Here is a 27,190-nt window from a genome sequence, read left to right as displayed (position 1 = left end):
TTTTTTTTTTTTTTTTTTTTTTTTTTTTTTTTGCTGTATGCGGGCCTCTCACTGTTGTGGCCTCTCCCGTTGCGGAGCACAGGCTCCGGTCGCGCAGACTCAGTGGCCATGGCTCACGGGCCCAGCCGCTCCGCGGCACGTGGGATCCTCCCGGACCGGGGCATGAACCCGCGTCCCCTGCATCGGCAGGCGGACTCTCAACCACTGCGCCACCAGGGGAGCCCCAGAATGGCAATTTAAATCCAGGTCTATGTGACTGCAAGACCCATGGTCTTTCCATCATGCCACACTTCCTCTTTTATGACATAATTTCACAAAACATTTGTGTTCCCACATTAGGTCAATCAGTTAATTTTTTCTGTCACCAGACTTAACTTTTAATTATCTCTACAGAATCAGCCTAAAGAAACCTAATTTAGGTAAAAATTGGTAAGAATAAATTTAAAAGGGAATATAGAATAAAGGCAGAAGTTTACACAATGAGCCACTTAGCAAACTAGAAGAAAAAATAAACCTGAGTTGTCCTCACTGTATCCGATAAACCAAGGAAATGTTGTTAATCCTATTAGAATAATGTGTGCAAACTCTTACATAAACACTAGTTAGAAGCTTACTTCTTAGAAGCATCACATAATAAAGTGTTTATACTGCTGCCATTTGTAAACTGTTTTCTCTGATAAAAGACATAGGTACTTATCATGAAAATGAGTTCTAATTATTATCCCTATTATCTAGTACATAAGAGAAGAGGCTCTCAAAAAAAAAAAAGTTGCTGAGGAAATCAATTAAGGAAAAAAAGTGTCCTTTAGAAACTTTTTCTGTACTTAACTTTTAATTCTGAAACAATCATACATTCACATCAAGTTACAAAGAGTAGTACAGAGAGATTCTGTGTACCCTTTTTCCAGTGTCCTAAACTGGGAACATCTTACATAACTATAGTACAAAACCAGGAAAGTGAGACTGTATAATTCACAGACTACTCAGATTTCTCCTTTAGCTACTTTAAAGTGTGCAGTTTTTCTGGTGCTAGACAGGGCCTTAGACTCTCCTAATTTTTCTGATGGGAAAACAAAGGTTCGAAGAGGCTGAAGGACTAGCCAAAGTCAGAATGCTAAGAAGTGACCAAAAAAAAAAGCCAATTCTGAGAGATCTCTTTCCTCAGAAACAAAGTATGCAATCAGATCACAGGCCATCAGAATTCCCTGAGGAATTCAGTCAAGCCCTTCAAAACAATCCCACTTCAAAGTTAGTTCATCAGATGGACACATATTTTTTCACATATTATTTTTCATCTCTCCAGACCTCAAAAAAATTCCTCATAACAAAATTTATTGTTATAGGTTTGCTGAAAAATAGTTTTACTGCATCAGTAATATGATAAACCAAACTCAAAGGAAAACTAGGCCAAGCTGGTTACCACTTGAAGTCACAGGCTCTTTGCCACCTTTGACCCCAGCACAAAGCTGTGTTGGCACAAAGCAGGCTCAGAAACATTGGATGAATTAATGAATGAATGAATGAATGAGCGAACGAACAAACAACTTGTGACAGGACCAAATATATCAAACAACCCAAATGTCTTTAAAAAATAAATAAATAAACTCTTCAGTCTAGTAAAATGAGATTTTTTGCAGAAAAATATTTTATTTTGTGGGGTAGTTTTCACAAAATCAGAGCTAGAACGGCCCTTAGAGAACATCTAATCTGCTCATTCTCAACTCTGGCTACACATGAACATCACATGAGACACTAAAAAATATCATAAGCCCCACCCCACACTTGGGATGGGGTCCAGGCACCTGTATTTTTAAAGCTCCCCACTATTAAGTCCCTTACCATAAGAGTGGTTCTAAGTCCCCTATTAAAGATGAAGGAATTGAGGGCTAGTCAGACTGCAATATCTTATTCAGGGTAAAAGAATTGAGACCAGAATCCAAGCGGGAATAGCACTATTTTTTTTAACATAATACAGAAAAAGTATTTCAAGAACTACAAAGCTTCATTTTAACTTTGAAACTGTTGGCCATTTTAAAAAACATGAAACTAGGCCAAAATATCTATCAACATTTGAACTCTTCCTAGTGTATAGGCACTGTCATTGGTGAACAGACATAAAGGTTTTGCGGCACTTAGCAGGTTTTGCCTGAGAGATAAAAAAAAAAAAAATTAGGAGTATGGTTCCCATCTTTCCAGTTAACTGCCCTCCCTACTCTTGTAGGTAGTTCCCGTAATTGGTATTGTGAAGGGCTTACAGCGGATGCGCATAAAACGTTTGTTTTTGAACAAAAAAAGGTACATGTATAAAATTGATGGAACTGACTGGATATAAAATATGAATCTATAATATTTGCCATATTGCTCATCATGTTACATAGATAATACACATTTTAAACTATTTACTAAAATCAAATAGTTACATTTGGAAAATTACCTTTAATCGAATCATTTTCAGCTCTCATTATGTCAATGAGTGAACTCTCCAGTGAGTGCATGTCAAAAGTCCTGGGACGATCCTGTAAACACAAACAGCCACAAACCACTTTTAAGACAGCATTTAATTATAAAAGAGGATAATAAGCTGTATTTGATGGGACACATCAAAAAGTGGCAATTTTCCTCCCTCTCTGTATAAGGCACATTATTACTACATTTTATTTTTAACACTTCCAAAACACCAAAACCACAAAAGTTAGGTACCCAGGGCTCAGCAAAGATTGATTTGATTTCTAATAATAATTTCAATAAAAGCATAACTTTCATGAACAAAGCAAAAACAAACTAATTTTCATATGGTTAAGAATATTAAATAAATGTAAAAATAGAATTCATAATCTTTCTCTGTCACTTAAGATTGCAGTCATGTGGCAAAGCTTCCCAAACTTGCTCTGGCAGTAATCTACTAAGGTGGCATCTACATGTGCTATTCAGAATAGCTACATTTACTTATAAGCCAAGATCTGAAAATAATCATCAAAAGTGGTCTTACAAAGTATTCTTGTGCAAGTATGTGCAAAGTATTCTTGATTTTTCTGCCATTAAAGGAGAGACAGGGTGTGGAGAACACTGCTGGTCTAAACCTCGGCTTAACAAAATGCACTTCATGAGTGGGTGAGGAATCTGAAAATATACAACCACCCCAACTGCTGGGGCATTCTTCAGGACAAAAAGTACTAGAGATAACTAAAATTAAAGTTTAGCTTGACAGTGAAAAGTAGATGAAAAAGTTTTCAAATTAAATACTGAAGGGGAAGAAGTAATACATGTTTCTGACCCACCTTAAGAATAAATAAACACATTAACACATATAAAGACCACAGCAAGGGTAATAAAGAAAAGGAGGTTTCCAAAGCCCTCTTTATTACATTTTCTCTCTCATTACTTTTTTTTTTGGCGGTACGCGGGCCTCTCACTGTTGTGGCCTCTCCCATTGCGGAGCACAGGCTCCGGACGTGCAGGCTCAGCGGCCATGCCTCACGGGCCCAGCCGCTCCGCGGCATGTGGGATCTTCCCGGACCGGGGCATGAACCCGTGTCCCCTGCATCGGCAGGCGGACTCTCAACCACTGCACCACCAGGGAAGCCCTCTCTCATTACTTTTTAACTCAAAGCTTTGGCTTTGTAAAAGGATTCGCCTCATTTTATCCCTTATTTTTTTTCCACACTTGTTGGGATCTCACTTTTCCACCTTCCAGCTTCTCTAGAACTTTAAGGTTGATAGGGCAAAAGTAGTCCTTTTGATCATCCTGACATTTCTCCTTTGTCCTTCCATAACACTACTCACCCTGTACTATTATTATCCTTCCATGAAATAGGGACCACCCCTCCTGACCCCACCCACCACACAGATATCCAGTAATATTCACTGAATTGTTTTAGGATACAAACTTTTTTTTTTAACTTCTGCAACCTGAGGGGTCCAAGGGCAGTTACACTGGGAGGGATATAATCCATATTTAAAGTAGAGAGCATTACAGGTTTTTTTCCCCGGGGTGGTGGGGGATGAAGATGGGAGGGGAGCAGATGCCTTAACATGCTCTTCGGCTCCAAACTGGTATGGCTCTTCCAGAATATCTTTCCCACTTTTCCTCCTGATCCTTTCCTCATTGTCCTCATCTTCTCAATACGGTCCATAGAGAGGCAGGAGGACAGGTGGCCAGAATGAGAATTTCTAAGGTTAGTGTTCACAAAAAGGAAAAACTCTTCTGTTTTTATCCTTCCTCATCTCAAGCCCTGAATTAAATCAAAACTTTATTGCACATTCTTTCGGAAGCCAAGTGGATCTGAGGCATAACTGGAGAAACAAGTTAAGACAAAATTCCGCTATCTCTTTCTGCAGTAGCTGGATTTGTCCTCCCTCTAACAATCTATGCACCACACTCAAAATCAGGCCAGCCGCTATCTCTTCTCCACAACAAAACCAGTCTTGGAGACACTAATGCTCAGTGTCTGTTCCCTTGCCTATGTTCTCTGTCAGTTTCCCAAGGGTAGGAAGTATGTCTTACATCAAAAGTTCCCAATGTTTGTAACTCCCAAAGGGTGATGGGTGTGCCAAGATATCATCTCCTCAACCCACAGGACTGCCCAGAGGGCATGATGTGGCAGGAACTCCCTGGCAGATGATTTCTATTTCTATATTATCATTTTCTATGCGTGCCATGATGTGAAACAGGTTGAGAAGCCTTGTTCCACATATCTGTATCACTGTGCCTCACACAGGGCCTGGCAGCTTAGAAAGCCTGCGTATGTTTCCTCAATTGAGGAATGAATGAATTCCTTCAAGTAATTTATTTTAAATGTTGGAAATATTTCTTTTCTCCTATTTCCTTATCTTGAGGTTTGTTTTTATACATCCCCTTTCCGGCTATAGAGTTGTAGGGGGTTTTCTGGGTCAAAATGTAATGGTGGTGGGGAGAGATGGAAGAGGAGACCTCAGCCTTTTTTTTTTTTTAATGCAACTAAAGTAGTAAGCAACCTGTGAACTTCCAGAACTTGCATTTTGCCAATCACTGAATGACAAGAGCACCCAAGAGAATCAGTCGATAAAGAATATTATACAGTGTTTTTGTTTGTTTTATGACAGCTGTTTCCATCCAGTAAGTAAAGAAGCCTCCTTTTCACCTATAATTTAGCGAAGCCACTTCATACCGCCCCCCCAGCCTATTGCCTAGAATATAAAGATTTTTGCTAAAATAACCACTGACTTCTAATTGGTACATTAAAACTAAAATCCTAAATGAATATTTAAATTTTCAGTAATGCTTTGTGGGACTAAAAAACAAACAAACAAAAAGCCCTCTATCCTTTTTACACTTATACTAGCTTTCCTTTCATTTGTCACGATTTAATACAAGGATGATAAATAAATACCAATACACAAACTCTGATCAACTGGTACCGACTCTCAGATGCAATGTGTTGAGAAGAATTTTCAGGCTCTGAATGGAATTAGAAGAAAACAGTGTCTCAAAAGACACTTGTAAGTGCAAGATACAGACCCAATGGCACAAGCACCACATTTTTGCCAACCCTGGTCTAATATGTACTCCTCCCCACGATCCAACCTTATTCGCAATTACAATTATTATAAACTACTTTACATTTGTATAACACTTTGTTTCTTATGATGCTATGGTAAATCAGAGTTTCAAGCCACATATTTTGTCAAGTAAACATTCTGTTCTCAGAGAGGGTCCAAAGTTTATCATTCTTGATTACTCCCTCACTGACTTTTTTCTGTCTATTTTAAGTATCTAATTTTACAAAAAGGACCAAAATGTAAATGTCTGTGTCATTAAGAAGTAGGTGGAGGGGTACAGACACAAATAAACCCAAGGAATAAGAACAGCACAAACAATGTTGGTTTTCCTGCCCAAGAACCAAAGTGACAAGTCAAGAGTGCTTTGATTTCTATATTTCATCCTTTGGTTTTTCCTTTCTGGCTTGCTAATTGAGCCAAATATCAAAACCACTTACCTATTTTCTAGAATCCATTTCCCAGAAAGTAAACTAACTATAAAATAGAAACCTTGTTAAGTGACAGCTCTTCTTGACTGAACTTGAGCTGATTATCAAAATATGAACATCAGCCTAAATCAGTGGAACCGAGCATTAGGCACTAGGAAGCCTGCAGTGTCATGTGAGCTTGGCATTTTCATCCTCTAGACCCTTTTCCTGATCCAAAAAAGGAAAGAGTTTGATTAGATCTCTAATATTCCTTTCCCACGAACAAAATACACTTGTATTTTAGCTTTCCGATATCCTAAGATAGTCTGTGCTCTTTCAAGATTTGCAGTTTAAATTATGATGAGTATGGAAGGAATCAAAGATGTGAACAAGAATGACTGATCAAAGTTTATCACTTCTTGCCCACAAAAAAGGTGGGGGGGTCAATGACTAATTAATAATAAAATGAACTTTTATAGTCTTAAAAGGACAGTCACTGCGTTTTCATTATGCTAAACATAATGCAAAATAGGAAGCATTTTCCAAAAAACTTACTTAAAACAATTTATTGAAGGGGGATGTCCTGATTTCCAATAAAAGTTCAAAGACTCTATTGTAAAACAAAAAAACACTCATCTGCTTCAACCCACTGCTGCCAGTTTCTCTTGGCAGACTACAGAGATAAAAAGCAGAAAAGCAGAGCTACCCTTTACTGAGCATCTACTGAGTACCTGACTTATTCTAGGTACTTTTTAAATACCGTCTTAATTAATGTTCAAACCTCCTTTTAAGTTAGATTGTATTATTCTCTCTCTCTTTTTTTTTTTTTTTTTGCGGTATGTGGGCCTCTCACTGTCGTGGCCTCTCCCGTTGCGGAGCACAGGCTCCGGATGCACAGGCTCAGCGGCCATGCCTCATGGGCCCAGCCGCTCCACGGCATGTGGGATCTTCCCGGACCAGGGCATGAACCCATGTCCCCTGCATCGGCAGGCAGACTCTCAACCACTGTGCCACCAGGGAAGCCCTATTATTCTCATTTTAATGACAAAAACTAAGACTAGAGAAAATCCACAGTTTACTGCACAGACAGGTTACTGCCTAGTTCAGCAGCTTAGTCAGGATGCAAGCCCAAGTTTCACTCCAAAGCAAATGGGCTGCCTTGGGTAAAGTAATGGTCATGGCAAAAGACCACACTAGTTAAGATATATATTAGAATAAATGAGATACTCTGTCTGCCATAAGGGTCCTAGGGGCAGGGATGTGCTGGCTAGTACCTGGCAAACATTAGGCACTCAAATATGACTCAATAAATGAAAGAAAGAACAAAAATTATGTATAAGAGTAATATAGGATAATATCGGAGATACTAAAAACATAAGAGATAAAGAAGCTTTATCTTCCTTCTTCCTGTTGAGATGACAGATAGATGTGGTCCACAAATTAAAGACCTAACACAAATGCATCTCTAGGTTAACTACGGCCAACCACAGGAGCAGAAGTGGTAGTAATAGCAATAATAATAGTACCAGCAGCTAACGTTTAACAAGCTCTAACGCTTTACATGCATATTCTCATTTATTCCTCACAAAAATCCTATACAATTAAGTGTTAAGTTATTATTCCATTTCACAGATGAAAAAAGTGAAGTTTAGCATGATTAGGTAACTTTACCAACATCAGGTAATGGAGAAGGCAGAATTTGAACCCAGGCCTTCTGACTCTAGAACATGTGAGCTTAATAATCATGAATGAAAATAAAAGACCACCAATTATTTTCAAGGCTCAGCAAAGCAAACTTGATTACAATGTGTAGACCTCTTCTTATTTTGTAAAAATTAATTGTATTTAATATATTGAATTGTAACTTGTTGGTTTCAGTTTCTGTCATCTCTACTTCACAGGACAATTTCTAAAGGAAAAACCACACAAGCCACTATGAAAATCAAAGTTGATAAAAATAACCTTCTGACAAAACAAATTAGTATTTCAAACAGCAGGACCTGTCCTTTTAATATACACCTGAATAATCCTGACTGCCACAGCAAAATAGGAAGACCTATGTCAGCAAAGAACTGATGACATGTCTTTTTATAACATCCCAGAGTAGCCACAAGAAGGACGTGAACCTGTTGGGTCTATTACAATCAGGATGAACAACCAGATTGCAATTATGCCACAAACCAAAATTATCATTTTTGTAGCTTTTAAAAAAAAATCCAGATGGATAATGTAAGCCAGTGTTTCTCATACTTAAGAGTATATTAGAATCATCTGGAGGTCCTGTCAAAACATAGACTACCGGGTCAACCTGCCAAGTTTCTCATTCAGTAGGTCTGGGTAGAGTCCAAGAATTCACATTTCTAACAAGTTTCCAAGTGAAGACAGGGACCACACTTTGAGAACCACTGAGTTAAGCAATTCCATTCCACAGGTTAACTTCATTAGATACTTGGGGGTGTGAGTTGTAGCTTACATCCTGTTGACAGCTGTGATGCAGTCCAGCTTAAATATTCTACATCTAAGGTTTCCTTATGAAGAGAAAGGGCTTTGCTCTCAAAACCCAAATCAAAGCCCTCTCTTCCAAGCTCTAAGATGCATAAATTGGAAAAAAGATTACAATTCAGTTCAGTTTCAACAGAACAACCACCTTGACCACTCCATTAATTGTTCCTGTCTTCTTATACTTGAGTTAGTATGTTTTAGCATTACTAGACCTGGTCTAAAACACAAAATGTACTTAATTGAACGTGCCCACATTATTAAGAACCAAAGCCAAAATTCAGCTACTCCCTTTACTCATTGCCTTCCTATAAAGACATACATTACTGTGAGCATCACTTCTCAGACTGCTAGGTATCTGTATCAGCTTATGGAAGTTTCTCTTTCTGGCTTAAACTTTCCCTGGTGAAGAAGGGAAAGGAAAATATTTTGGTTTGAAAGGCAAAGTCTATGCCAGTGTATCAGCTGCCAAAATAAATAGGAAGTCTGAGATGCCAGCACAGCCCATAATTAATCAAAGGTAACTCTGGGAGTTTTAATCCAAAATTTGCCAAAATGTAAATATTTTTCTTGGATTAAGTATTTAAGGCCACAGATACCAAAGGCTGGCAATATAGTCAGCTTTCAAGATTCCACTACCAGATGACCCTTCCATCCCTGTGCAGGCACAAGTCCCTTTTTCCCCATATCCCCCTAGAACGCTGACAGCCCACATGATATTGACAAGTTCTGTTACAGCTACCCACCCCCTCTGCCACTGGACTGCGAGCTCCACTCACCTCCACAGCCACAGACTGTAGCAACTGTGCAGCATCCAGTAAGTACCTCATCATCGTTACCATCATCATTAAAGTGGCTAACATGTCCCGCCTGGCTCTGTGTTGTGTCTCAGATGAATGATGTATGATTTATGTACATTAGTTCCTCACAACCATCATGTAAAGTGGATACAATTATCACCCCCATTTTAGGCAAATGAGTTCTGAGAAGTTAACTACTTGCCCTCAAAGTCACGAAGTAAGTGGTAGAGTCTGACTTCAGAGCAGAAGCTCAGAAAAGTGGTCCATTTAAATGAGCTTTGTCATGACCTAGAAATTCCAATCTATCAACACCTGCAAGGTATGAAATCCTTCACTGTATACAGGCTCTGAATGCAGAGAACAAGTGTCAGAGGTTAAAGTGAAAGAGGTAATTACCTGAAGTAGGAGAAACCACATTTAATAGCATCTCATATTTCTTAGCAGGATCCCTCTTCAGTCAGTGCTTTCTCATTAGGACCGCTTTATAATGAGGCAGAGTCTTCCAGATCTTGGGCTACCAAGTGCTTCCTAATAGAATAATAAACTATAACAAAATGAATCAATGTCTTTGGAGTATTACCCTGACTGGATCAATAGCTCCATTTTCTTCCACATGAACTGATGAATCTGATCTCTCCAGAAAGCCTTTGAGAAAATTTTCTTTTATCCCACCTTCACTAAATAAACCACATTCAAGTTCACCATTAGAAATCCTTAAAGTGGTAAATATTTCTTGTCAGCACTTGACTGTATTAAACACACAACTTGGCATTCTAGACTTGATTAGTCAGGTCCTAAATCAATAGACCCCTTCCTCTTGTTAACTATTTGTTCATTTTCACCTTGCCTGGCAGAGGGAAATAATTAAAATCTAGTCCAAGACCTGCGTGTAAATCACCACTTAGAAGACAACTGATCTTGACTCTGCATTGTCTCTGAACCTTGATTTCATCATGGAAATAAGGATCCCACCTCCCTTATAAAACTGGGGTGCGGAGAAATGAGACAAGGTCTGCACCACGCCCACCAGCTAGGAGATCCTCTCAATAAACATTCCCTCTGCCCCTTCTCTCTCTGGTGAAATGGAAAAGAGCCCGAAACTAACATATTAAATTAGGTATTGTTTGTATCTGAATAATTCAGCTGTTCTGTGCTATTTCCTATAGCTCATTTTCATAGAGAAACAAAAAAGGGGGAAAAAAAGATATTTCCTACCTAATAAGCTATTCGGGGCAAGAGGTCATTAGTTCAGGAAAGTGGGAAGAGCTACTAAAACGAGGCCCTAAGGAATGAAGTCATTTAGACCCTCTGGCCATTCCTCTATCTTTGGCTGCTTACTGGCAGTCAGCAGTCCTCTGCTATACATCTGCTGGGCCTGATCAGGGTCCGGAGTCAGCAGAGAGAACGGTCACCCAAATACACAATCTTTATTCTTAAACTGAGGCTTGTATCCTATAACCCATAACATCCATAATGTCTCTTCTCTTTCATGAGCCTTGACAGCAACGTCAAAAGGCAGCCTGTGCCCAGTGTCGGCCTCTGGGCCCTCACAGCTCCCCCCGCCACATCCTTAGCTCTCCAGTCTCCGGATCAGAAGGCACTTCTCAACACGCAGGCACAGAGCAAGAGGTCACCAGACTGTACAGTTCACGAGGACGAGCATGTCTGCCTTGGTCATGTACTCCTAGCACACAGTCCATTGAAAGCATCAAACATTTGTGGGTTGAAAAACAGCAAGAGAGGAAAAAAAATGTGATGCAGTCCAAAGGCCTGCAAAAGACCCCAAACCTTTAAATTTCCCTTCGGAAAAACAAAAACACATTAACAAACAAAAACACAACCAAAACGCTCTCAGTCCTGTCCTGTTCTCTCTCCTTTTGGAGATCCTTCCCCCAAGTCCACAGAAGCCTGAACCCAGGAGAAGGCTGTAATGAAGAGAGGAAAACTGAACAATCTCCTCCCAAATTTGTGGTCATCAGCTGATGTTTTGGTGTCTTGTTGGATCTTTTCTTTTTTTTTTTTGACGGCCATGTGACCACCAGCACCCTTCTTGACCTAGAAGGGAGATGCGGCCAATAGTGGTTTCTTTAGAGATTAGCATCAGGTTGAGCGGTGAAACAGGCTGAGCAGGTACAACAGAAATGTGGGCCTTGCTTCAACTTCTCACTATCTTTCTTTAAAAAACAACTAGAAGATATTTTTGTATGTTTTTAAGGGGGGAGAAAAAGACTATCTTTTAGAGACACATACTAAACCATTTACAGATGAAATAATACAATACCTGGGAAATGCTTCAAAATAACATGAAAGCAGGAAGAGACAGTTAGGAAGATGGATGAAAGAGGACTGTCCAGGAGCTGATCATTGTTGGAAGCCAGGTGACATGTATGTACATGGGAATTTGCTATACACTACTCTATTATTGAATATGTTTAAACTTTCCCATAATAAGAAATGAAAAAGACTTGGGGGGAAAAACTTTATCCAAAGAGGAAACAAACAAACAAACAAAAAAAACAGTTGGTCACTAAATTTTCCAGCAATGTTCAAGAAAATGGGAGCATCATCTGGGCTGACTCCCACTATTAAGTACACTGAGTTTATTAAACAAAATTATAGTTCAGATTATAAAATTCTTCTTTAGAGTTAAACTCAAATTACCATACACCAGTTACACAATGGTTTTCACCTTTTAAGAATCTGTGCTATTTGCAAAATTTTGAATTAATATTTCTATTTGATGACTTTCTTATACCAACAGAATCTTTTGGAAGCCAAATATTAGGCATATTTCATCTTACTTCAAAAACACTGGACAAAAGAAATGTGAAAATGAAGGATCAGGAAAGTTGAGGAGCTTGCCTTAGGTCACACAGCTAGTAAGTGGCAGAGCCATCGTTGAAACTCAGATCAACTCAGATTTGACTTCCATATGATAATTAGGAGGTTTTTCTGAGTAGCAACTGTTCTTACATTGTTTGGTTCTTTTTAAGGTTCTTAGAGACAGTAAGGCTACAGCAGTTATTTTACTGACTAGCACCAGATGCATTCCTCAAAAACACCTGGGAAAACTATTATTAAAAGTATGTTCATAACATTTAAATATAAATATGGCTTTAAAGTGTATAATACTGAGGAATTAACTATAACTTATTTTAGAGCTAAAAGAAAGCAATGACTGGGATATATCTGGTAAATATGCAGCAAACAGAAATTGCCCAATCTAAATACTCTACAATATGAAAAGTACTTCTTCAGCTTAAGACTTTAAACTTTAAAAATTCAGTTTGCAAACATGAGGGAGGACCTGTAAGTGACTGATGGAGTTTTTTTCCTTGACATGTAATGAGACCTAAATTCTGTGACCCACAGGCTAAAGTTTGCCTTTTGTAGTACCATTTTGTCACAGAACTTAAAAAAGCACATGTTGTGTACAGGTGTATATTTATAAATGTGACCATTAATAAAATATTTGGAACTGTCATTTACACACTGTTTCTGTTATACCTAAAGTTGAACCTGTTAGTTTGCCTTGAAGTTTAAACAGCTCATGGATTAAAATGAAATATAACTATTGGGCTAGTTGCTAATTTGTTTACAATGATAAAAAATGCATGTTCAGTATCATTCAAAGATTAGCACAGGTCAGAAATACATTATGAATCAAATCAAAACAATTTTTATGAGATATCTACCTATGCCTAGTCCATAACATAGCAGGTACTCAATAAATATATGCTAAATAAATTAATTAAAATATAAAAAACAGAACTTAATTCCAGGATAAAAGCTAAAATATATTCAATTCAAATCTATGGCACATTTTCTTGTCTTTTAATGAACAAAATCATAAATTCTTCATTAAAGTACAGTCTCCTTCTAAGTGTCCAATGACAGATGAAGGGATAAAGAAGATGTGGCACACATATACAATGGAATATTACTCAGCCATAAAAAGAAATGAAATTGAGTTATTTGTAGTAAGGTGGATGGACCTAGAGTCTGTCATACAGAGTGAAGTAAGTCAGAAAGAGAAAAACAAATACCGTATGCTAACACATATATGGAACCTAAAAAAACAAAACAAAACAAAAAAATGGTTCTGAAGAACCTAGGGGCAGGACAGGAATAAAGACACAGATGTAGAGAATGGACTTGAGGACACAGGGAGGGGGAAGGGTAAACTGGGATGAAGTGAGACTTATATATACTTATATATACTGCCAAATGTAAAACAGATAGCTAGAGGGAAGCAGCCACGTGGCACAGGGAGATCAGCTTGGTGCTCTGTGACCACCTAGAGGGGTGGGATAGGGAGGGTGGGAGGGAGACGCAAGAGAGAGGAGATATGCAGATATATGTATATGTATAGCTGATTCACTTTGTTATAAAGCAGAGACTAACACACCATTGTAAAGCAATTATACTCCAATAAAGATGTTAAAAAAAAGTACAGTCTCCTTTAATGTATACAAAAACAATCAAATGTTCTAAATTTCTTAAAAATAGGCAAAATCTTTCAAACTACTGAAAGATGCAGGCTGCCAATGCTAATAAATGTTTAGGTATATAAACAATTATTAAAACTTCTCTTCAAGAAAACTGATAATTCTGCTAAATGTTTTATCTGTCCTGGGTTGCATCTAGCTTATTTAAAAGTAGTACTCTGAGAAGTGGAGCATATATGATAAGATAAGCAAAACTAAGGACTGCTCAAAATCTTTCATAGATACCCAAGCTTTTTGTAGTTATTTTAATTTCCTGATTTTTACTCAATATTAGAGATTTTAATTTTATTTTAAACAAAAAAATGTAAGCTACCTAATACGGCCACATATTTAAAGTACCTTAGAATAACCCTTCACTGCTAGGTCTGTGTTCTCAAATTTAAGTGACTTGCTCAAGGTCACACAGCTAACTAGAGTTCAGATCAAACTTAAGTCTGTTTGGATCCAGGGCCTGTGCTTCAGTCTACTATATTTTTGGCTTCACACAATAGCCTTTCTCAGTAATTATCCAAGTGTCAGCTTCAGAAATTGATTAAAAATAGGATCGATATAGATCCTTTATCTTTCTATTGAGAATTTTCTGAAAACCTAAAAGTGTAACTCCTTCTGTTCCAATATTATACAATATAATGAGAATCTACGCTAACTTTGAAGTAAAAAATTCTACACTGCTATAAATTTATCATGGTAAAAATATACTTTAATTTCCTCAAGAACAATTTTGTTTGAACAATTAAATACAAAATGACTTTTGTCAGGAAAAATTAAAATGAATGCTCATGTTACAAGCTCCCTGCCTTAAAGAGAAATATATTATCTCATCTGTGATGGGACCAAAAACTGAGGTAAAATATAGTGCTGAAAAAATGTGATAATGGAACCTCAAGCTTATTTTCCTTAATAGAAAGAGCAAAAATGTCGTAAGGAAAATAGATTTAGACTGTAAAATTCAAAATAGGCATATGTTAACTTTAAGACTACTTTTCCAATTCTTTCTCGTGAACACCAACAAAAATTATTCTCAAAAGCATAAACTCATGAACTAAATAACATCTTTCTAGTTGCAACTAGCAACAAGCACATTCACTAGGCTTGCAATAACCAGGTTTTTCCTGAAAGATGTTGGAACAGTGTGTTGATCATATTCCATGGCTTCCCTGAAGACACATCAAAAAATAATCAAAAAACTACCCTGCCCAAGTTTCAATTCCATCAGAAAAGCAATTAAACCTAGTTAAAAGGCTTTCTACAAAAAGGTGTAAAATGGCATCTGGTAGCCTTTTCCCAAACTTTTCCAATATTTCAATTCTGCTGGAGCCAGAACCATCCAACCCATACTTTACAGTTAAAAAAAATTACTTTCCCGTCTTCTAATATAGATAAATACAAAGTCAAAGAAAATGTTTCCTATATCCCTCTTGGGACTATATGAGAAAACAAAAAATGTAATAACGTTGCACTTTAGATAATTTTAATATTGATAATTCACCATGACTTTCAGACCTGAAGCGATGCAGTAACTTTCTGTTTTCAGATATAAGATGCCATATATAATTTTGAGGATCAATAAACTGAAAACACAAGGAGAGTTATTAAAGTAACATAAATTATTTGCCTGGTTAAGACAACTTAACAAATCCATGGTGACCAAGTAAGAGCAAATGGGCTCCAAATCCTAAAATGTCTCCCTATCAATCAAGTTTTAGGATCATCTTTGTAACAGATTTTGTCTCCCCCCTTTTCTTTTTCTTTTCTCTTTTTTTTTCTTTTTGGTCTACTTCTTGGTTCTTAGCTAGTGGAGATGGGGGCATAACTGAGCTGAATATAAGAGACTACTAGGATATATAGCATACAATTCTCCTTTACATTCCTGTAAGGACAGAAGATCTAGGCACCCCTCCAAAGAACTGCTATATTCAAATTAATTACTGGCAGGTGCCCCAATATATTATTTGGTTTGGACATCAGGATTCCAGGATGTGTTTGGCAGGATGGGTAGGATTTTCCTCCCCTTAATGTAAGGGTCAAATCATGCCTTTAGTCACATAAACGTGGCCCTTGTTTCTTCATTTTGAAATTAAGGCAATAAAACTAAGCCTCATAGGGTTGAGAAATCCTATACATGAAGTGAGATAACATATGTGAAAGCACGTAGCTCAGTACCTAGTATATAGTACGTACTAAAATCAAACAAAAAAATATTGATTTGAATATTATTTAATATTTTAAAGTTGACAAATAAATATATTCTATTATTTTCCACTTTTCAAAACTTTATAATCAGCTTTTAATCATCAGGTATCAATGATTCACTGTAAATATTTTTCTCTCATTTTACATGTTTCCGGGAGGCATTTACCGCCCCCCGCCATCTGTAACATGTCTATGTGAAAAGACACTGTAGTATAATGTTTAAAAACCAAATCTCATGTGTGAATAGTAATAATAACAATAATAATTTCTACTTCATAGGATTGTTGAATGAATTAAATGAGTTAATACATGTAAAACACTTGGACTATCAAAGGCATGTTAGCTATTATTAAATACATATTAGTTTAGTTGTATCTGAAAACTGGATTTCAGGCATGTTATCTGCATCCACATAATGAAAACTTTAAGCTAAGCAAAAATAACTTAGAAACAAATTTTAATACAAAGAAAATCCCAAAATATAATGCCTGTCATATCAGTTATTTAGAGGATTATTCACATATTTGGAATCTTTGCTCCTGCTCCATAAACATGGATAAAAGAGAAGGTTAAGATTGGCCCCCAAAATTAATTTAAAATGTCATCATGAATTTTAATTCACTGTATGTACCCAAACCTATATTAAACAAATGTAAAAACCATTCTGATTCATTTCAAATTAAAATAAACACTGTCCAGTATTAGTTACATTTCAGGTAAATTATTTCCTTTTAATATAATAATTCCATGCTAGTCTTTGATTGAATACCAATATTATAATATAGCCATGTAAATTCTATCCTGTAATTTCTGTGGTAAATTTTAAGATCTCTCTATAACACCTAAGGAATTCTTTCTAAAAGCAATGGAAATTGAATTACTAATCTAAAAAATGTCTTTCCTAAAATTAATAGTGTTTAAGGTAATAAATTTAAATAAGACAGCAGTGTTTAGAAAAAAGTATGGACTGTGATTGCAGCAGTTTAAATTTCACAGTAGCTTGCTTTAGAATCATAAGGAACTTAGGAATCACCTAGGTCACCACCACCCCCAATTTTATGAAGAAACTGAGGTCCCCAAATGCTATGACACTGATAGGGCCAAGACCACAACCTAGGTGTCTGGGCTCCCAGTCAAATAAGTGTTTCTTCAAATCTTTTCATATCAGATTTAACCAAGTAGTTCATATCAACTCAAAACAGTATTTTTTGCCAAAAAATTATTCAAAAGAATAATTCTCTAAAACACACACACACACAGAACTGCATTCATTTAAGTAAGCACCACGGTACTCAGTTTACTAACTTCTTATATTTTCAAAACCCTATTAGGGATTACTTGTCATAAAGATTCTTTTCAAATCACTTATTTTTATTGTGACTTACAACTCAACCCAATGCTTGCTCTCAGCTCCCCAGCTCCCAACCTCTCTCTTTCTCTCTCTTCACTCTCTCACACACAGAAATATACACACTCTCCTAAAAATGGTGGGGATGGTGAACAGAAAGCAACAACTTAGTTTCTAATCCTACCAAATTTCATCCATTTTCCATTCTCAGCATAACAGACAACAATTCTAAGGGAAGAGTTAGTTTCTAACAGTATCTTTTAGTATCAATCTTAGTCTACTATTATTTCATACACCAGCTTAATCTCTAAGAAACCATCTGATTAAAAAAATTTCACGTTAAACACATCCCATTAGCTCCATAAAAATATTAATAATGTGCATATACATATAGTTTATTCATTTTCTGAAATTTTTATTTTTCCCAAAGCAAACCTTTATCAAAAGTCAGTAAACTGAGAATGGAAAACAAACTATGAGGTCACATAAATTCATTCTGTCACTTTATAAGTAGCAAAATAGAAAAGTATTTTTAATTCTGAGCCAATCTTAACCCAGTTAAAATGTTGAGAATGCCGTCTTAGATTTTTTCAATTAGGAATATATAAATAATTCATAAAAGTTACCTTTGCATTAAATTTCCCTTAAATTTATGTTCAAAGGAATATCAAAACCAACTTTTTAAAAATAGACTTCACGGGATTGCCAACGTCTTCAAACAGCCTTTCACCTGACCACTAAAGCATGGTAATTGCTCTCTTCAGTTTGAGTAAAATCCTGTTCTAAAAACAAAAGCCAACAGCTTTTTTTATACCTGGGCAAAAAAATTATTAAAAAAAATTTTTTTTAACTAGATTTCACCAAATATTTTAAGATACATCCTAATCATTATACCTGAATCCTTAGAGAAGGGATATTTAATTCCTTGGAATGACACAGGGTTCTCTTAGCAAACCTCCCCTCCCTCTGAGCAAATTATTAATTAAAACAGATAATTCTACTTGTGTTGACATCATATATGGAGACATTGCAATTATTTTGAAATCTGCTTGAGCCTTTGCCAAAAGATCTCTAAAATAACCCTCTAGATATAGCACATGTGTATGCGTACACATGTATGTAGCGTTTTTTAATCCTTGCTTTTTAACCTAGAGTTTGTACTCTTATCAGCTGTGTGCTCTTGGGCAAGTTATTGTATCTTGCTGATACTCAATTTTCTCATCTCTAAAATGGGAATAATAACAGAACTTATCTTGTGGGATTTGTTCTGAGGACTGACTCAATGTTAGCTTAAAACCCATACAAGTTTCCTAAACATATAAATGATCATACCCCCAAAGTATACAAATTTAGTGGGGCATCTGATGTTCAGTTAACTATGAAATTCCCTTTATCCTATGTCTATCAACTAGACTGGCTGCTCATTAATTAAAAAACATGAAACAATGTGACTCTTGCAGAATAAGGATACACTGGTGGCAAGAAAGACAAGTAATCTTTGCCTGGGTCTATTTTTAGGAATGGTTTAATTATCTACACCCCCAGTGTTAACACTGGAAAATAAACAAATGGGTGAAAGGCATCATAAAAGAGTCACTCTGAGATCAACAGTTTCATAGTATGCAAAAATAATTGGGGATGAAGAAAATATTTAGATCATTTTTCTAGCAGTCCTTACTGACACAAGGCAGGCCAGAATTTGCAAAAAGGTTTAACAGGAATTGCCGAATTGATGAATTCAAACTGTTCAGACCGCAGGGTTCAGAGAGGTTTCAGGTTTAAAATATAACCAGTGAGAAAACTATAATTCAATAGCTGGTTTTCAGTGAATCACTACCTTACAGTGGACAAAAATTAATTTGCGAGGTTATATAGTTATGCAAATGGGTAGAAAATGCTCATCAGCTTCCACAATGAAATATATTTATATCTACGTTATTTATTCTCACTTAAATAAGTAGGGAAAAACCAACCACGATTCTCTGGTCAGGCTAGAAGGGTATTATAGTTAATAATCATGACATCACTAGCTACCTGGTATTCATAATTATGATGATTTATACGACTATCTAGGGGAAGATAACAATTAGAAATTTACCAAAAAAAAAGCTGACTATTTTGTTCCAAATTATACTCCTCTCCTGCCAAAATCATGTCTGGTAATTAACTCGTTTTCTAAGAAGAGCTCTGATATGAATACAGACAATTCAAACTCTCTTCGTTACTTAGATATTACACCCTGCCGTTTCCTTATTTCATCTTAATCTATTAATGGAACATAATCTTACCGGAAAAGGAAAAATGTTGTCAGCCCTGTTCAAGCTATCTTCCATCCAGGATTTAGGAGCAAAGGCAGAGCTGGGGCGAGCGTACTTCTGGAGCTGAATATGATTGCTTGCAAAATTTTTCTTCAAAGGCGAGATGGAGTTCAGGGGCGTTATTCCTCCATTCAGCCCTCTGCGGTGATCTCGGCCTTGGGAACCTCCCCAGCCACCATATCCACCACCTCCTGGGCTCCAGGAAGAAGACGGTGTAGGAGAGGGACTCTGGTAGCTGCTCCATGGAGAGGGGGGCTTGTTAAGATTATTCGCCAAATGAGGCAGCTGGTTAAAAGCAGCATTTCTATGTGTGAAAGGTGGGGGATGGGGACTGGCAGGAGACCTCCTCTGCTGCTGATGCTGGCCGTGATGATGCTGGAAATGAGGGTGATGGGGGTGGTGCTGTGAGAGAGGCCCGATCTGAGGAGAGAAACTGCCTCCAAAGCCAGGGCTGACATGATGGGGAAAATTTTGAAACAACAGAGCACCGTTATTAGCCGAAGCAGCCGGGACCCCTCCCTGGTGAAAGAAACTTGCATCTTCATTGATGATTGTAGAGGAAGAAGGCGCTATCGCTGCTGACCAGTTACTGAAACCAGTAAGAGACGACGCGCTAGATGTCAAGGGTTGGGTTGAAGTACCTAGCCCCGTGGCTTCTTGATAATCAAACCCTGTCAACACTGGTGATTCGATTCTTATTTTCTCCTTCCCGTTGCCATTTTCTGAAGAATTGTCCCCTTGATTTTCTTCAGATTTTGCCTTCTCAGTTTCAGGCAGTATTCCAGCTTCCTGACCTGGACTGGGGGAGAGCTGCTGCTTTTCTAAAGGGTCTTGCTGTTCCTGTTGCTGACTTTTTGCCTTTTCTGATCCCAAGATCTCATCCTGAATGTTATGGGTAGCCGGGGCAGGAAAGAGCCAAGCTGACCCGGCACTGCTGCCACTGGCAGCTGTGTTATTATTTATAAAAGCAGCGGGGCTGGGGGTGGCATTTTGGTGATGGTGTGGAGGCTGCAGATGTGGATGGAATCTGACTGGAAAAGCAGATTTATTCCCAGTATTGCTTTGCACTAGCACTCCAAACCCGTAATCCCCCATTTATTATTTTTAGGCTCAGAATCTTATGATAAAAAAAAAAAAACAACCTGATGTCTCACGCCTTTGTATCCTCTACCCCAAATTTAAGTTGCTTGTTTGAAATGTCTTATTTTTAGCTAGCTCAAAGATCGCAGCTTATCACCCTAAATAGTTCAGATTTGGAATTCTGGTCTCTGAAAGAAAAAAACTAAAAAAAAAAAAAAAAAGTCTTAAAACATTGACATGAATCCAACTTATTCTAGGAGGGAATAAAAACGAAGAGGGTAAAAATCAAGTCTTTGGTTAGTAAAATAGGCGCTTTCTTTTTCCAAAGGAAAACGTACATGAATGACAAAAACACAGCTTCTCAAGCATCTATGGATGTAGAAGAATAAGCATTGCGTGGAGTAAAAATATATATATATAATTTAACAATCACATATGGTCTTCTTCAGCAGTTTAGATTCACTCACATAAAAATTAGAATAGGGCTAAGGGGAGAATACGTTCTTTTCTTGGCAGCTTGGTTAAAAAAAATCAGGAATAATTTAAGAACATTATATATTATATATTTATATATATAGATTATATTAGGTTATTTGGGGTGGGAGGCGAAATCCTGGTTGCGGAAGAGGAAATCAGCGTTGACTAATGGAAAGATGATTGCAGGGAAGTTTCTGCTGTTCCTGGTCCTGTTTCTGATCTTTCACGGGGTGCAGTTTTGGCCTCTGGGGCTGTTCCTGAAGCTCTGGGTGCAGATCTTGCTGCGGTCGCTGTTCCTGGGGCTCCCCCCGGCCTCCTCTCCCCCATGAAATGGGTTGGAAACACCCGTTTCTCCCTCTTGGGGGTGTCGCGATCAGGACGGATTAGAGAGACTCGACGAGGACAAGCTGGCGGCCCCGGGGTGCGGGGACCAAGGGGGCGACCTGGAAGGTCCTGCGGTTTCGGCCTTTACCCCTCTCTGCGGCTCCGGGGTTTTTTTCCCTCATGGGACCCAGGGGCGGTTTGTTCAGTTCTCTCAGTTCGATTCTCCGCAGGGGGGAAAAAAGAGGAAAAATAGGAAAACCCCACCAGCGTAGTTACTCTAAAAGAGAAGGGCCTTCCCCCCTTTGCTCGCTCTCTCTCTTTTTTCCCCCAGATTTTTTAAAAAACTGTAATTTAGAAGGCTTTTGTTTCTCCTCACGGTTGCTGGGCCGTCGTCGCCGCCGCCGTCGCTTTACCCCGGTCCCGCAGTCCCCGCTGTCGTAGTTGCGGATTCCGCCTGGCTCTTCTTCTCTCCTCCTTCCTCCTCTGCTGTCGCTGCTGCCGCCGCCGCCGCCGCCGCTGCCACCGCCTCCCGGTGCCCGGGTTCAGCAGCCGCGGCTGAGTCCTTCTCGTAGGACCGAGCCGAGTGAAATGACAACCAGCTGGAAAGACCGAGAGACACTTCCGGTTCGAAGAGGGAGGGGTGGGTTAGGGCAGACACCCCCGCCCACCTGCCGAAAAGCCAATCAGCTGCTAGAATTCAGATTAGGTCACACCCCTAGGCTCAGGCGCCCTCCCAGGAAGGTCGAAAAGTTATCTCGAGAGACGCCCCTTCCGTCTGCGCCTCGCCCAGTGAGGCCTGGCGCCTGGAACCCGCTCCCCCGACCCAGAGTGAACGCAACTGGTCGCCATCTTTAGTGTGGGCAAAGGGCTCCTGCGCTGTTTATCTCGCCTAACCACGCTCTGCAGGAGGAGTATAGCGGGACGCGTGGAAGAGAACGGATTCCTCTAGCACTGCGGTAAAGAGTCCAGGTGTGGGAGGTCGGTGGGGCAACCCCTGAAACCGCGGATGAACGGGAGGACTGCCCATAGTAAACGTGGTTCCCCAGGCATCACGTGCTTTGACCGGAGCTCCTCCCCAGAGGGATCTGGAAGAGGAGGCGGGTTTTCCCGGCAGCTGTGCGGTTCCTGGAGTTGCGTATGTCCTTGTCCTGAATGTAGTCCTCACGCGGCGCTCTCCTTTCACCTTCCATTCCCTCACCCCAACTCCTCCAGGTTAGTTTAGGCTCCCGTCTGGTGCAGTCTCAGGCACAAAGATACAGCTGCTGTAAACGTCTGTGGCTGAGCCCTCATCCCCATCCGGCTCTAGTGCACCCTTCTCGCTTACTAGAGGGTCATTTCCAAAACGAAAAGCTTGTTAGGGTCCTCACCTGCTCAGACCTCTTTGCGACTGCCCACTACCTCCTTGAAAAAGACCAAACTTTTTAGTCTGGTGTTCAAGGCTTTTCCACTCTGGGGGCAGTATATCTTAACACCTCGTCTCCCTCCAACCGCCCCACACCAAGGTGCTCCAAATATAATCTCAGCGCCTTTTTACCTTCCCTTTCCTCCCTTCTCCACCTGGTAAACTCCTACTTAGTTTTAGGAATCGGTTCAAAAGCTACCAACTCTGTCTTCCGAGCTCCCTCTTACGAACATCCATGGCCCAGTGTACATCTCATGCTTCTTTATCATCCTCTATTGTAATGGTTGTTTATGTCTCCTGGACCTGTGGTCAGCTGTGGGCTCTTTGAGGAGGGAATCTTGTAGATAGGAGTCATCAGTGAATGAATGCTGAAGAAATGAGTGAACAAACCAACTACAATGAAATCTTTCCTGAATGACAGTCCCTTTTCCAAATCTGAATAATTTCATACCTTATGCCATTTGGTTTGGGACTCACATCTCTCAAACTTTAATCATTTAGGTTGTTCATTTGCTGCTCAAGGGCTCCATGTCTTGTTCATATTTGTACGTTCTCACCACTATGACCACCATCAGGACCTAGATTAATGCCTTGCTCTCAGCACTCGCTCTAAAGATGTTGAATAAGTGAGTGTTTTCCTTTAGTAGAAAATGAGAAATGAAAAGAAATCAGAGGAGAGCCACAAGTGGCTACCGCAAGAGTCGGGAATAAAAAAGGGAGAGATCAAAGACTTTTAAGAAGAATCTCATGAAAAAAGGTGGCTTCCATTTCATTTCCCTAGCCTTTCTTCAATGACCCCAACTTCTGCTGCTTGAGTTTATCAATCCTCCCATACTTCCATGTAGAACACCTGTTTGGGACCTTAATCGGTGATTTTTTTGTCTTTTCGTTGTGCCATGAACGTGAGTCTTGTCTCTGTAACTCGACTTTGAGTTCCTTAAGTGTTAGGGATTGGGTCTGATTCTGCTGTTTATTCCCCACAACTGGACATACCTTGAGACTTAGCTGGTTCAGTTAGGTGTCACTTCCTCCAAAATGAGTTCCCTGACTGCTCCTTTTTGTAGCATCTTACAGATTCCTCTCATTTACTCACTGCTGGTTGTCAGTGAGTTAGTTTTTTCACGAGCAGAGCTTGTGTCTGATTTATCTGTGTGTCCCCAGTGGCCATCAGAGGGTCTGGCACAGAGCAGACTCAGGACATGTTTATTGAATGAATGAATGAATGAATCTTCAATGTCCAGTAGATGGTTGAGAGTCTTTTGGGGCTGCCAATTCTTAGTGACTAAACTGGCTGCCATATTTGAAGGAAAGAGGGCTACCTTTAGAACCAAACAGGTAATTTGAATTCCAGATCTGCTACGTCCTAGTTGTAGAGCTCATTACCACTACAAGCCCCTGGTTCCTCATAGGTAAAATGTGAATGATATTCCTCCCTGGCTAGGAGGTGGTAAATTACATGAGATACAAGTGAAGTGCTGGGCTCATAAGAGGTTTTCAAAAATGTCAGTTCCTTATTAACAAATGAAGCGCAGAGAGCCACTTCTCAAGTGCCTTCTGCCTAGAAGCTGCATGCATGAGTGAATCCAGGAACCTATGTTGGTTTGTAGAGGGAGGAGACACACCAGAGCCATAGTTAGGGTGCTGCTAGGTCAGCCTGATCTTTTAAGGCTAAATCAAGCATGGGCAGTAGGTTTGGGCTGGGCTGAAGCTAAAATGATCTCTGCAGACATCAGTTTCCTGGCTAGGGATTAGGAGCATGGGAGAAGGAAGCGGGAAGCAATTCTCTTGAGTCAGTTGCCTACTCAGAAACCCAGGATACCCAGCTCAGGGCTGCCCTCCTTGAAAACATTCTGGCCTCAGAAACTGTCCCAGGTAACCATGACAACAATTCAGCAGCTCTATTTAGGATTTCCAAAGAGATCAACAGTTGCAGATGGGTGCTGGCTTGAACACTTTGCTGGCAGAAGAGAGCACCTCCCATGAAACATGCTCACTGGGAAGCCTCCAGGTTGCAGAGAAAGCAAGCTCTCCCTGGACATTAAGGTGCTACCAGATTTTTTTTTTTAATTAAAAAGATTTTTTTTAAAACTCTCCCTCCCTGTCCATTAAGGGCTGACACACCTTCAGAAAAGTTGTAGGCTAGTGAATGGACCCTGCTGGCTACAGCCCAGCCCCCTCTGGGGTTTGAGGTCAACCACACCCCAAAGTCAGAGCCTCCCAGGAAGCAGGGCCCTAATATTTCCTTCATCAGCCTCTCTTAAAGCTGGGCAGGCGATATAAATCTCACCTCATAATCACACAGAGTGAACTCTTCCCCACGCTAGCTAATGTCCTCCACCACTGCCCTTGAAGCACACACTGTCTTCTCCCAACAGCACACACCCAAGCTCCCCAGGGGCCTGTCTAATGACTTTAGCAATCAGGGCCACCACCCAACGTTGCCCAGGTTGTGCACTGTGCAACTCCATAAGGCACCACAGACTATGATGTGAATACCCATCCCCCTGTTGCACAATGCAGTGGCCCTGCTTTGGTTCATTTCCATGAGACACCGAGGCACATTATGGAAATATGACACTCATACAGAAAGCCACCAGATACTACCATAAATTACATGAACACATGCTCATCACATGGAGAAATATGTAAAGCAGTTGATCTTTTTAGATTTGGTGGCCCAGGAGCTTTCTCTGATGGAACTGAAGGACACCGTGTCCTTGGTGTTGTTTTGGGTAGGGAGCTGTAGTGAGAAGACAAGTCCGGGCAAGTACATGGTCCAGTCCCCTAAGAGATTAATACCCAGCAGTTATTTTGCTTAGCAGCGTTAATAAGGATTCTAACATAGTAGAGGAATATATATGTTACTGAAACGAAAAACATATAATATTAATATTTAAAAGCAGGTCTTGTGAAGGTAGGGGAAGAGGGAAGGATGGAATTACTTTTGCAATATCCTCTTTTCCAAAACTACCTGAAAGCTCACTACCAGAAGGCAAGACAGACAGAAAGAGAACCACGTCCTGAAGGCAGGTTTTATTAAACCCACCTCTGATCTTCACCCTGTTTCAGTGTTGGAAAGCAGGCACATTTACTTAGAAAGCACCATTGGTTTTTTTACAGTTAATTGCTGGGTTACATTTTCTCCTTTTGTTTGTTGTTTTATAACCTGCAAAAGCCCTCTGCATTTTAAATACTGTTTTCTTCCTGCTTTCCCACTTAAGGTGTTGTCATTAACATGGAGTCCATAGTTAACAATCCATTTTGGTGGGGAGCGGTGAAGTCAGTTCTTCCAACACAATGTCACTGAACAAAAGGTTTGGAAAGGTCCAGGACAGAGACGTGCTTCACTTGATTTCGCCATATCCCGGCAAAGATTTAGGTGAGCTGGAATGGAGGGTTGACCTTCCAAACTGTGACATGTATCACATGGGATGACTTGGATTCTTTTGTGGTTCCAGCCACATATGTGGATGGGCTGTTGACCTAGATTACCCCTGGCTGTTTTGATTGGACACACTTCACTTCCCTGTATCAAAACCATGGCCAGGCTGCCAAACAGCCACCATCTCACACTCTGTGGCTAGACTAGAGGATCTTCACCTACGATGCTGGAAAAAGAAGAGCTTTTTGGAGCTCGCAGGGAAGCTGCAGAGTCCAGAGATCAGAGATCTGGGAGTCAGAGACCAAAATTTTAGGCCCAACATAGCCTTGAGCTCACAGGCACTGGTCCAGTTTGTCCAATGATTTCCTTTCAGCCAGAATTTTTACTGCCAAAGGAGTTTCACTTTGGAACCCGTAAGCAATAAAGTTTCAGAGAAAGTCATCTATATAAAAAAACACTAAAGATGGTCCTTTCCTTTTATGTCCAAATTTCTTGCTCCCCTATTCTTGGAGTGTATATATATATATATATATATATATATATATATATATATATATATATATAAAACTAAAGAACAATTATAAGAGTTGATTCGTAAGCATCCAACCTCAAACTTTAGCATGCAGTCCCCATGGGAGCCTATCAAATGCAAATTCCCAGGCCCTGCCCCCACGATATTCTGATTGTTTTCTCATGGTATTTTCTCATAAAGTTATAAGTTACTAAAGATTTTCTCATAATAATGCAAAAGCACAGAAAATCCAAATGAAGCATGCCTAAAAGAAGTGTCTTTCTCACATGAAAGAAGTTTGCAAGAGTCCATATAGCGCTGGTGGGGTAGTTTCAAGAAGTCATCAGAAACCAGGGTTCCTTTTATTTCATTGCTTTTCCCTCCTCAGAATTCAGCTTCTACC

General features: G+C 39.4%; 1 protein-coding gene across 2 annotated transcripts in view; it reads right to left on the bottom strand.

Annotated features, from left to right (window-relative positions):
- Nucleotides 1–22,098, bottom strand: part of CPEB4 (cytoplasmic polyadenylation element binding protein 4) — a 64,266-nt gene extending 42,168 nt beyond the window's left edge. Inside the window, exons 1-2 of one of the 2 annotated variants that reach the window (XM_029219226.1) lie at nt 19,582–22,098; nt 2,435–2,516 (exon numbers count right to left, since the gene is read on the bottom strand). In XM_029219226.1, coding sequence (XP_029075059.1) covers nt 2,435–2,516; nt 19,582–20,706 — 1,207 coding nt within the window. In that variant the 5' untranslated portion in view covers nt 20,707–22,098. The remainder of the gene's footprint in view (nt 1–2,434; nt 2,517–19,581) is intronic. The other variant, XM_029219225.1, reaches the window with a different exon arrangement.
- Between the last annotated feature and the right edge of the window lie 5,092 nt (nt 22,099–27,190).

The sequence above is a fragment of the Monodon monoceros genome, unplaced genomic scaffold, assembly GCF_005190385.1.
Source record: "Monodon monoceros isolate NGI ecotype Baffin Bay Population unplaced genomic scaffold, NGI_Narwhal_1 Super_Scaffold_12, whole genome shotgun sequence".
Taxonomy (NCBI): domain Eukaryota; kingdom Metazoa; phylum Chordata; class Mammalia; order Artiodactyla; family Monodontidae; genus Monodon; species Monodon monoceros.
Note: the sequence above shows the minus strand (reverse complement) of the source record. Positions and strands in the feature narration are given on the sequence as shown.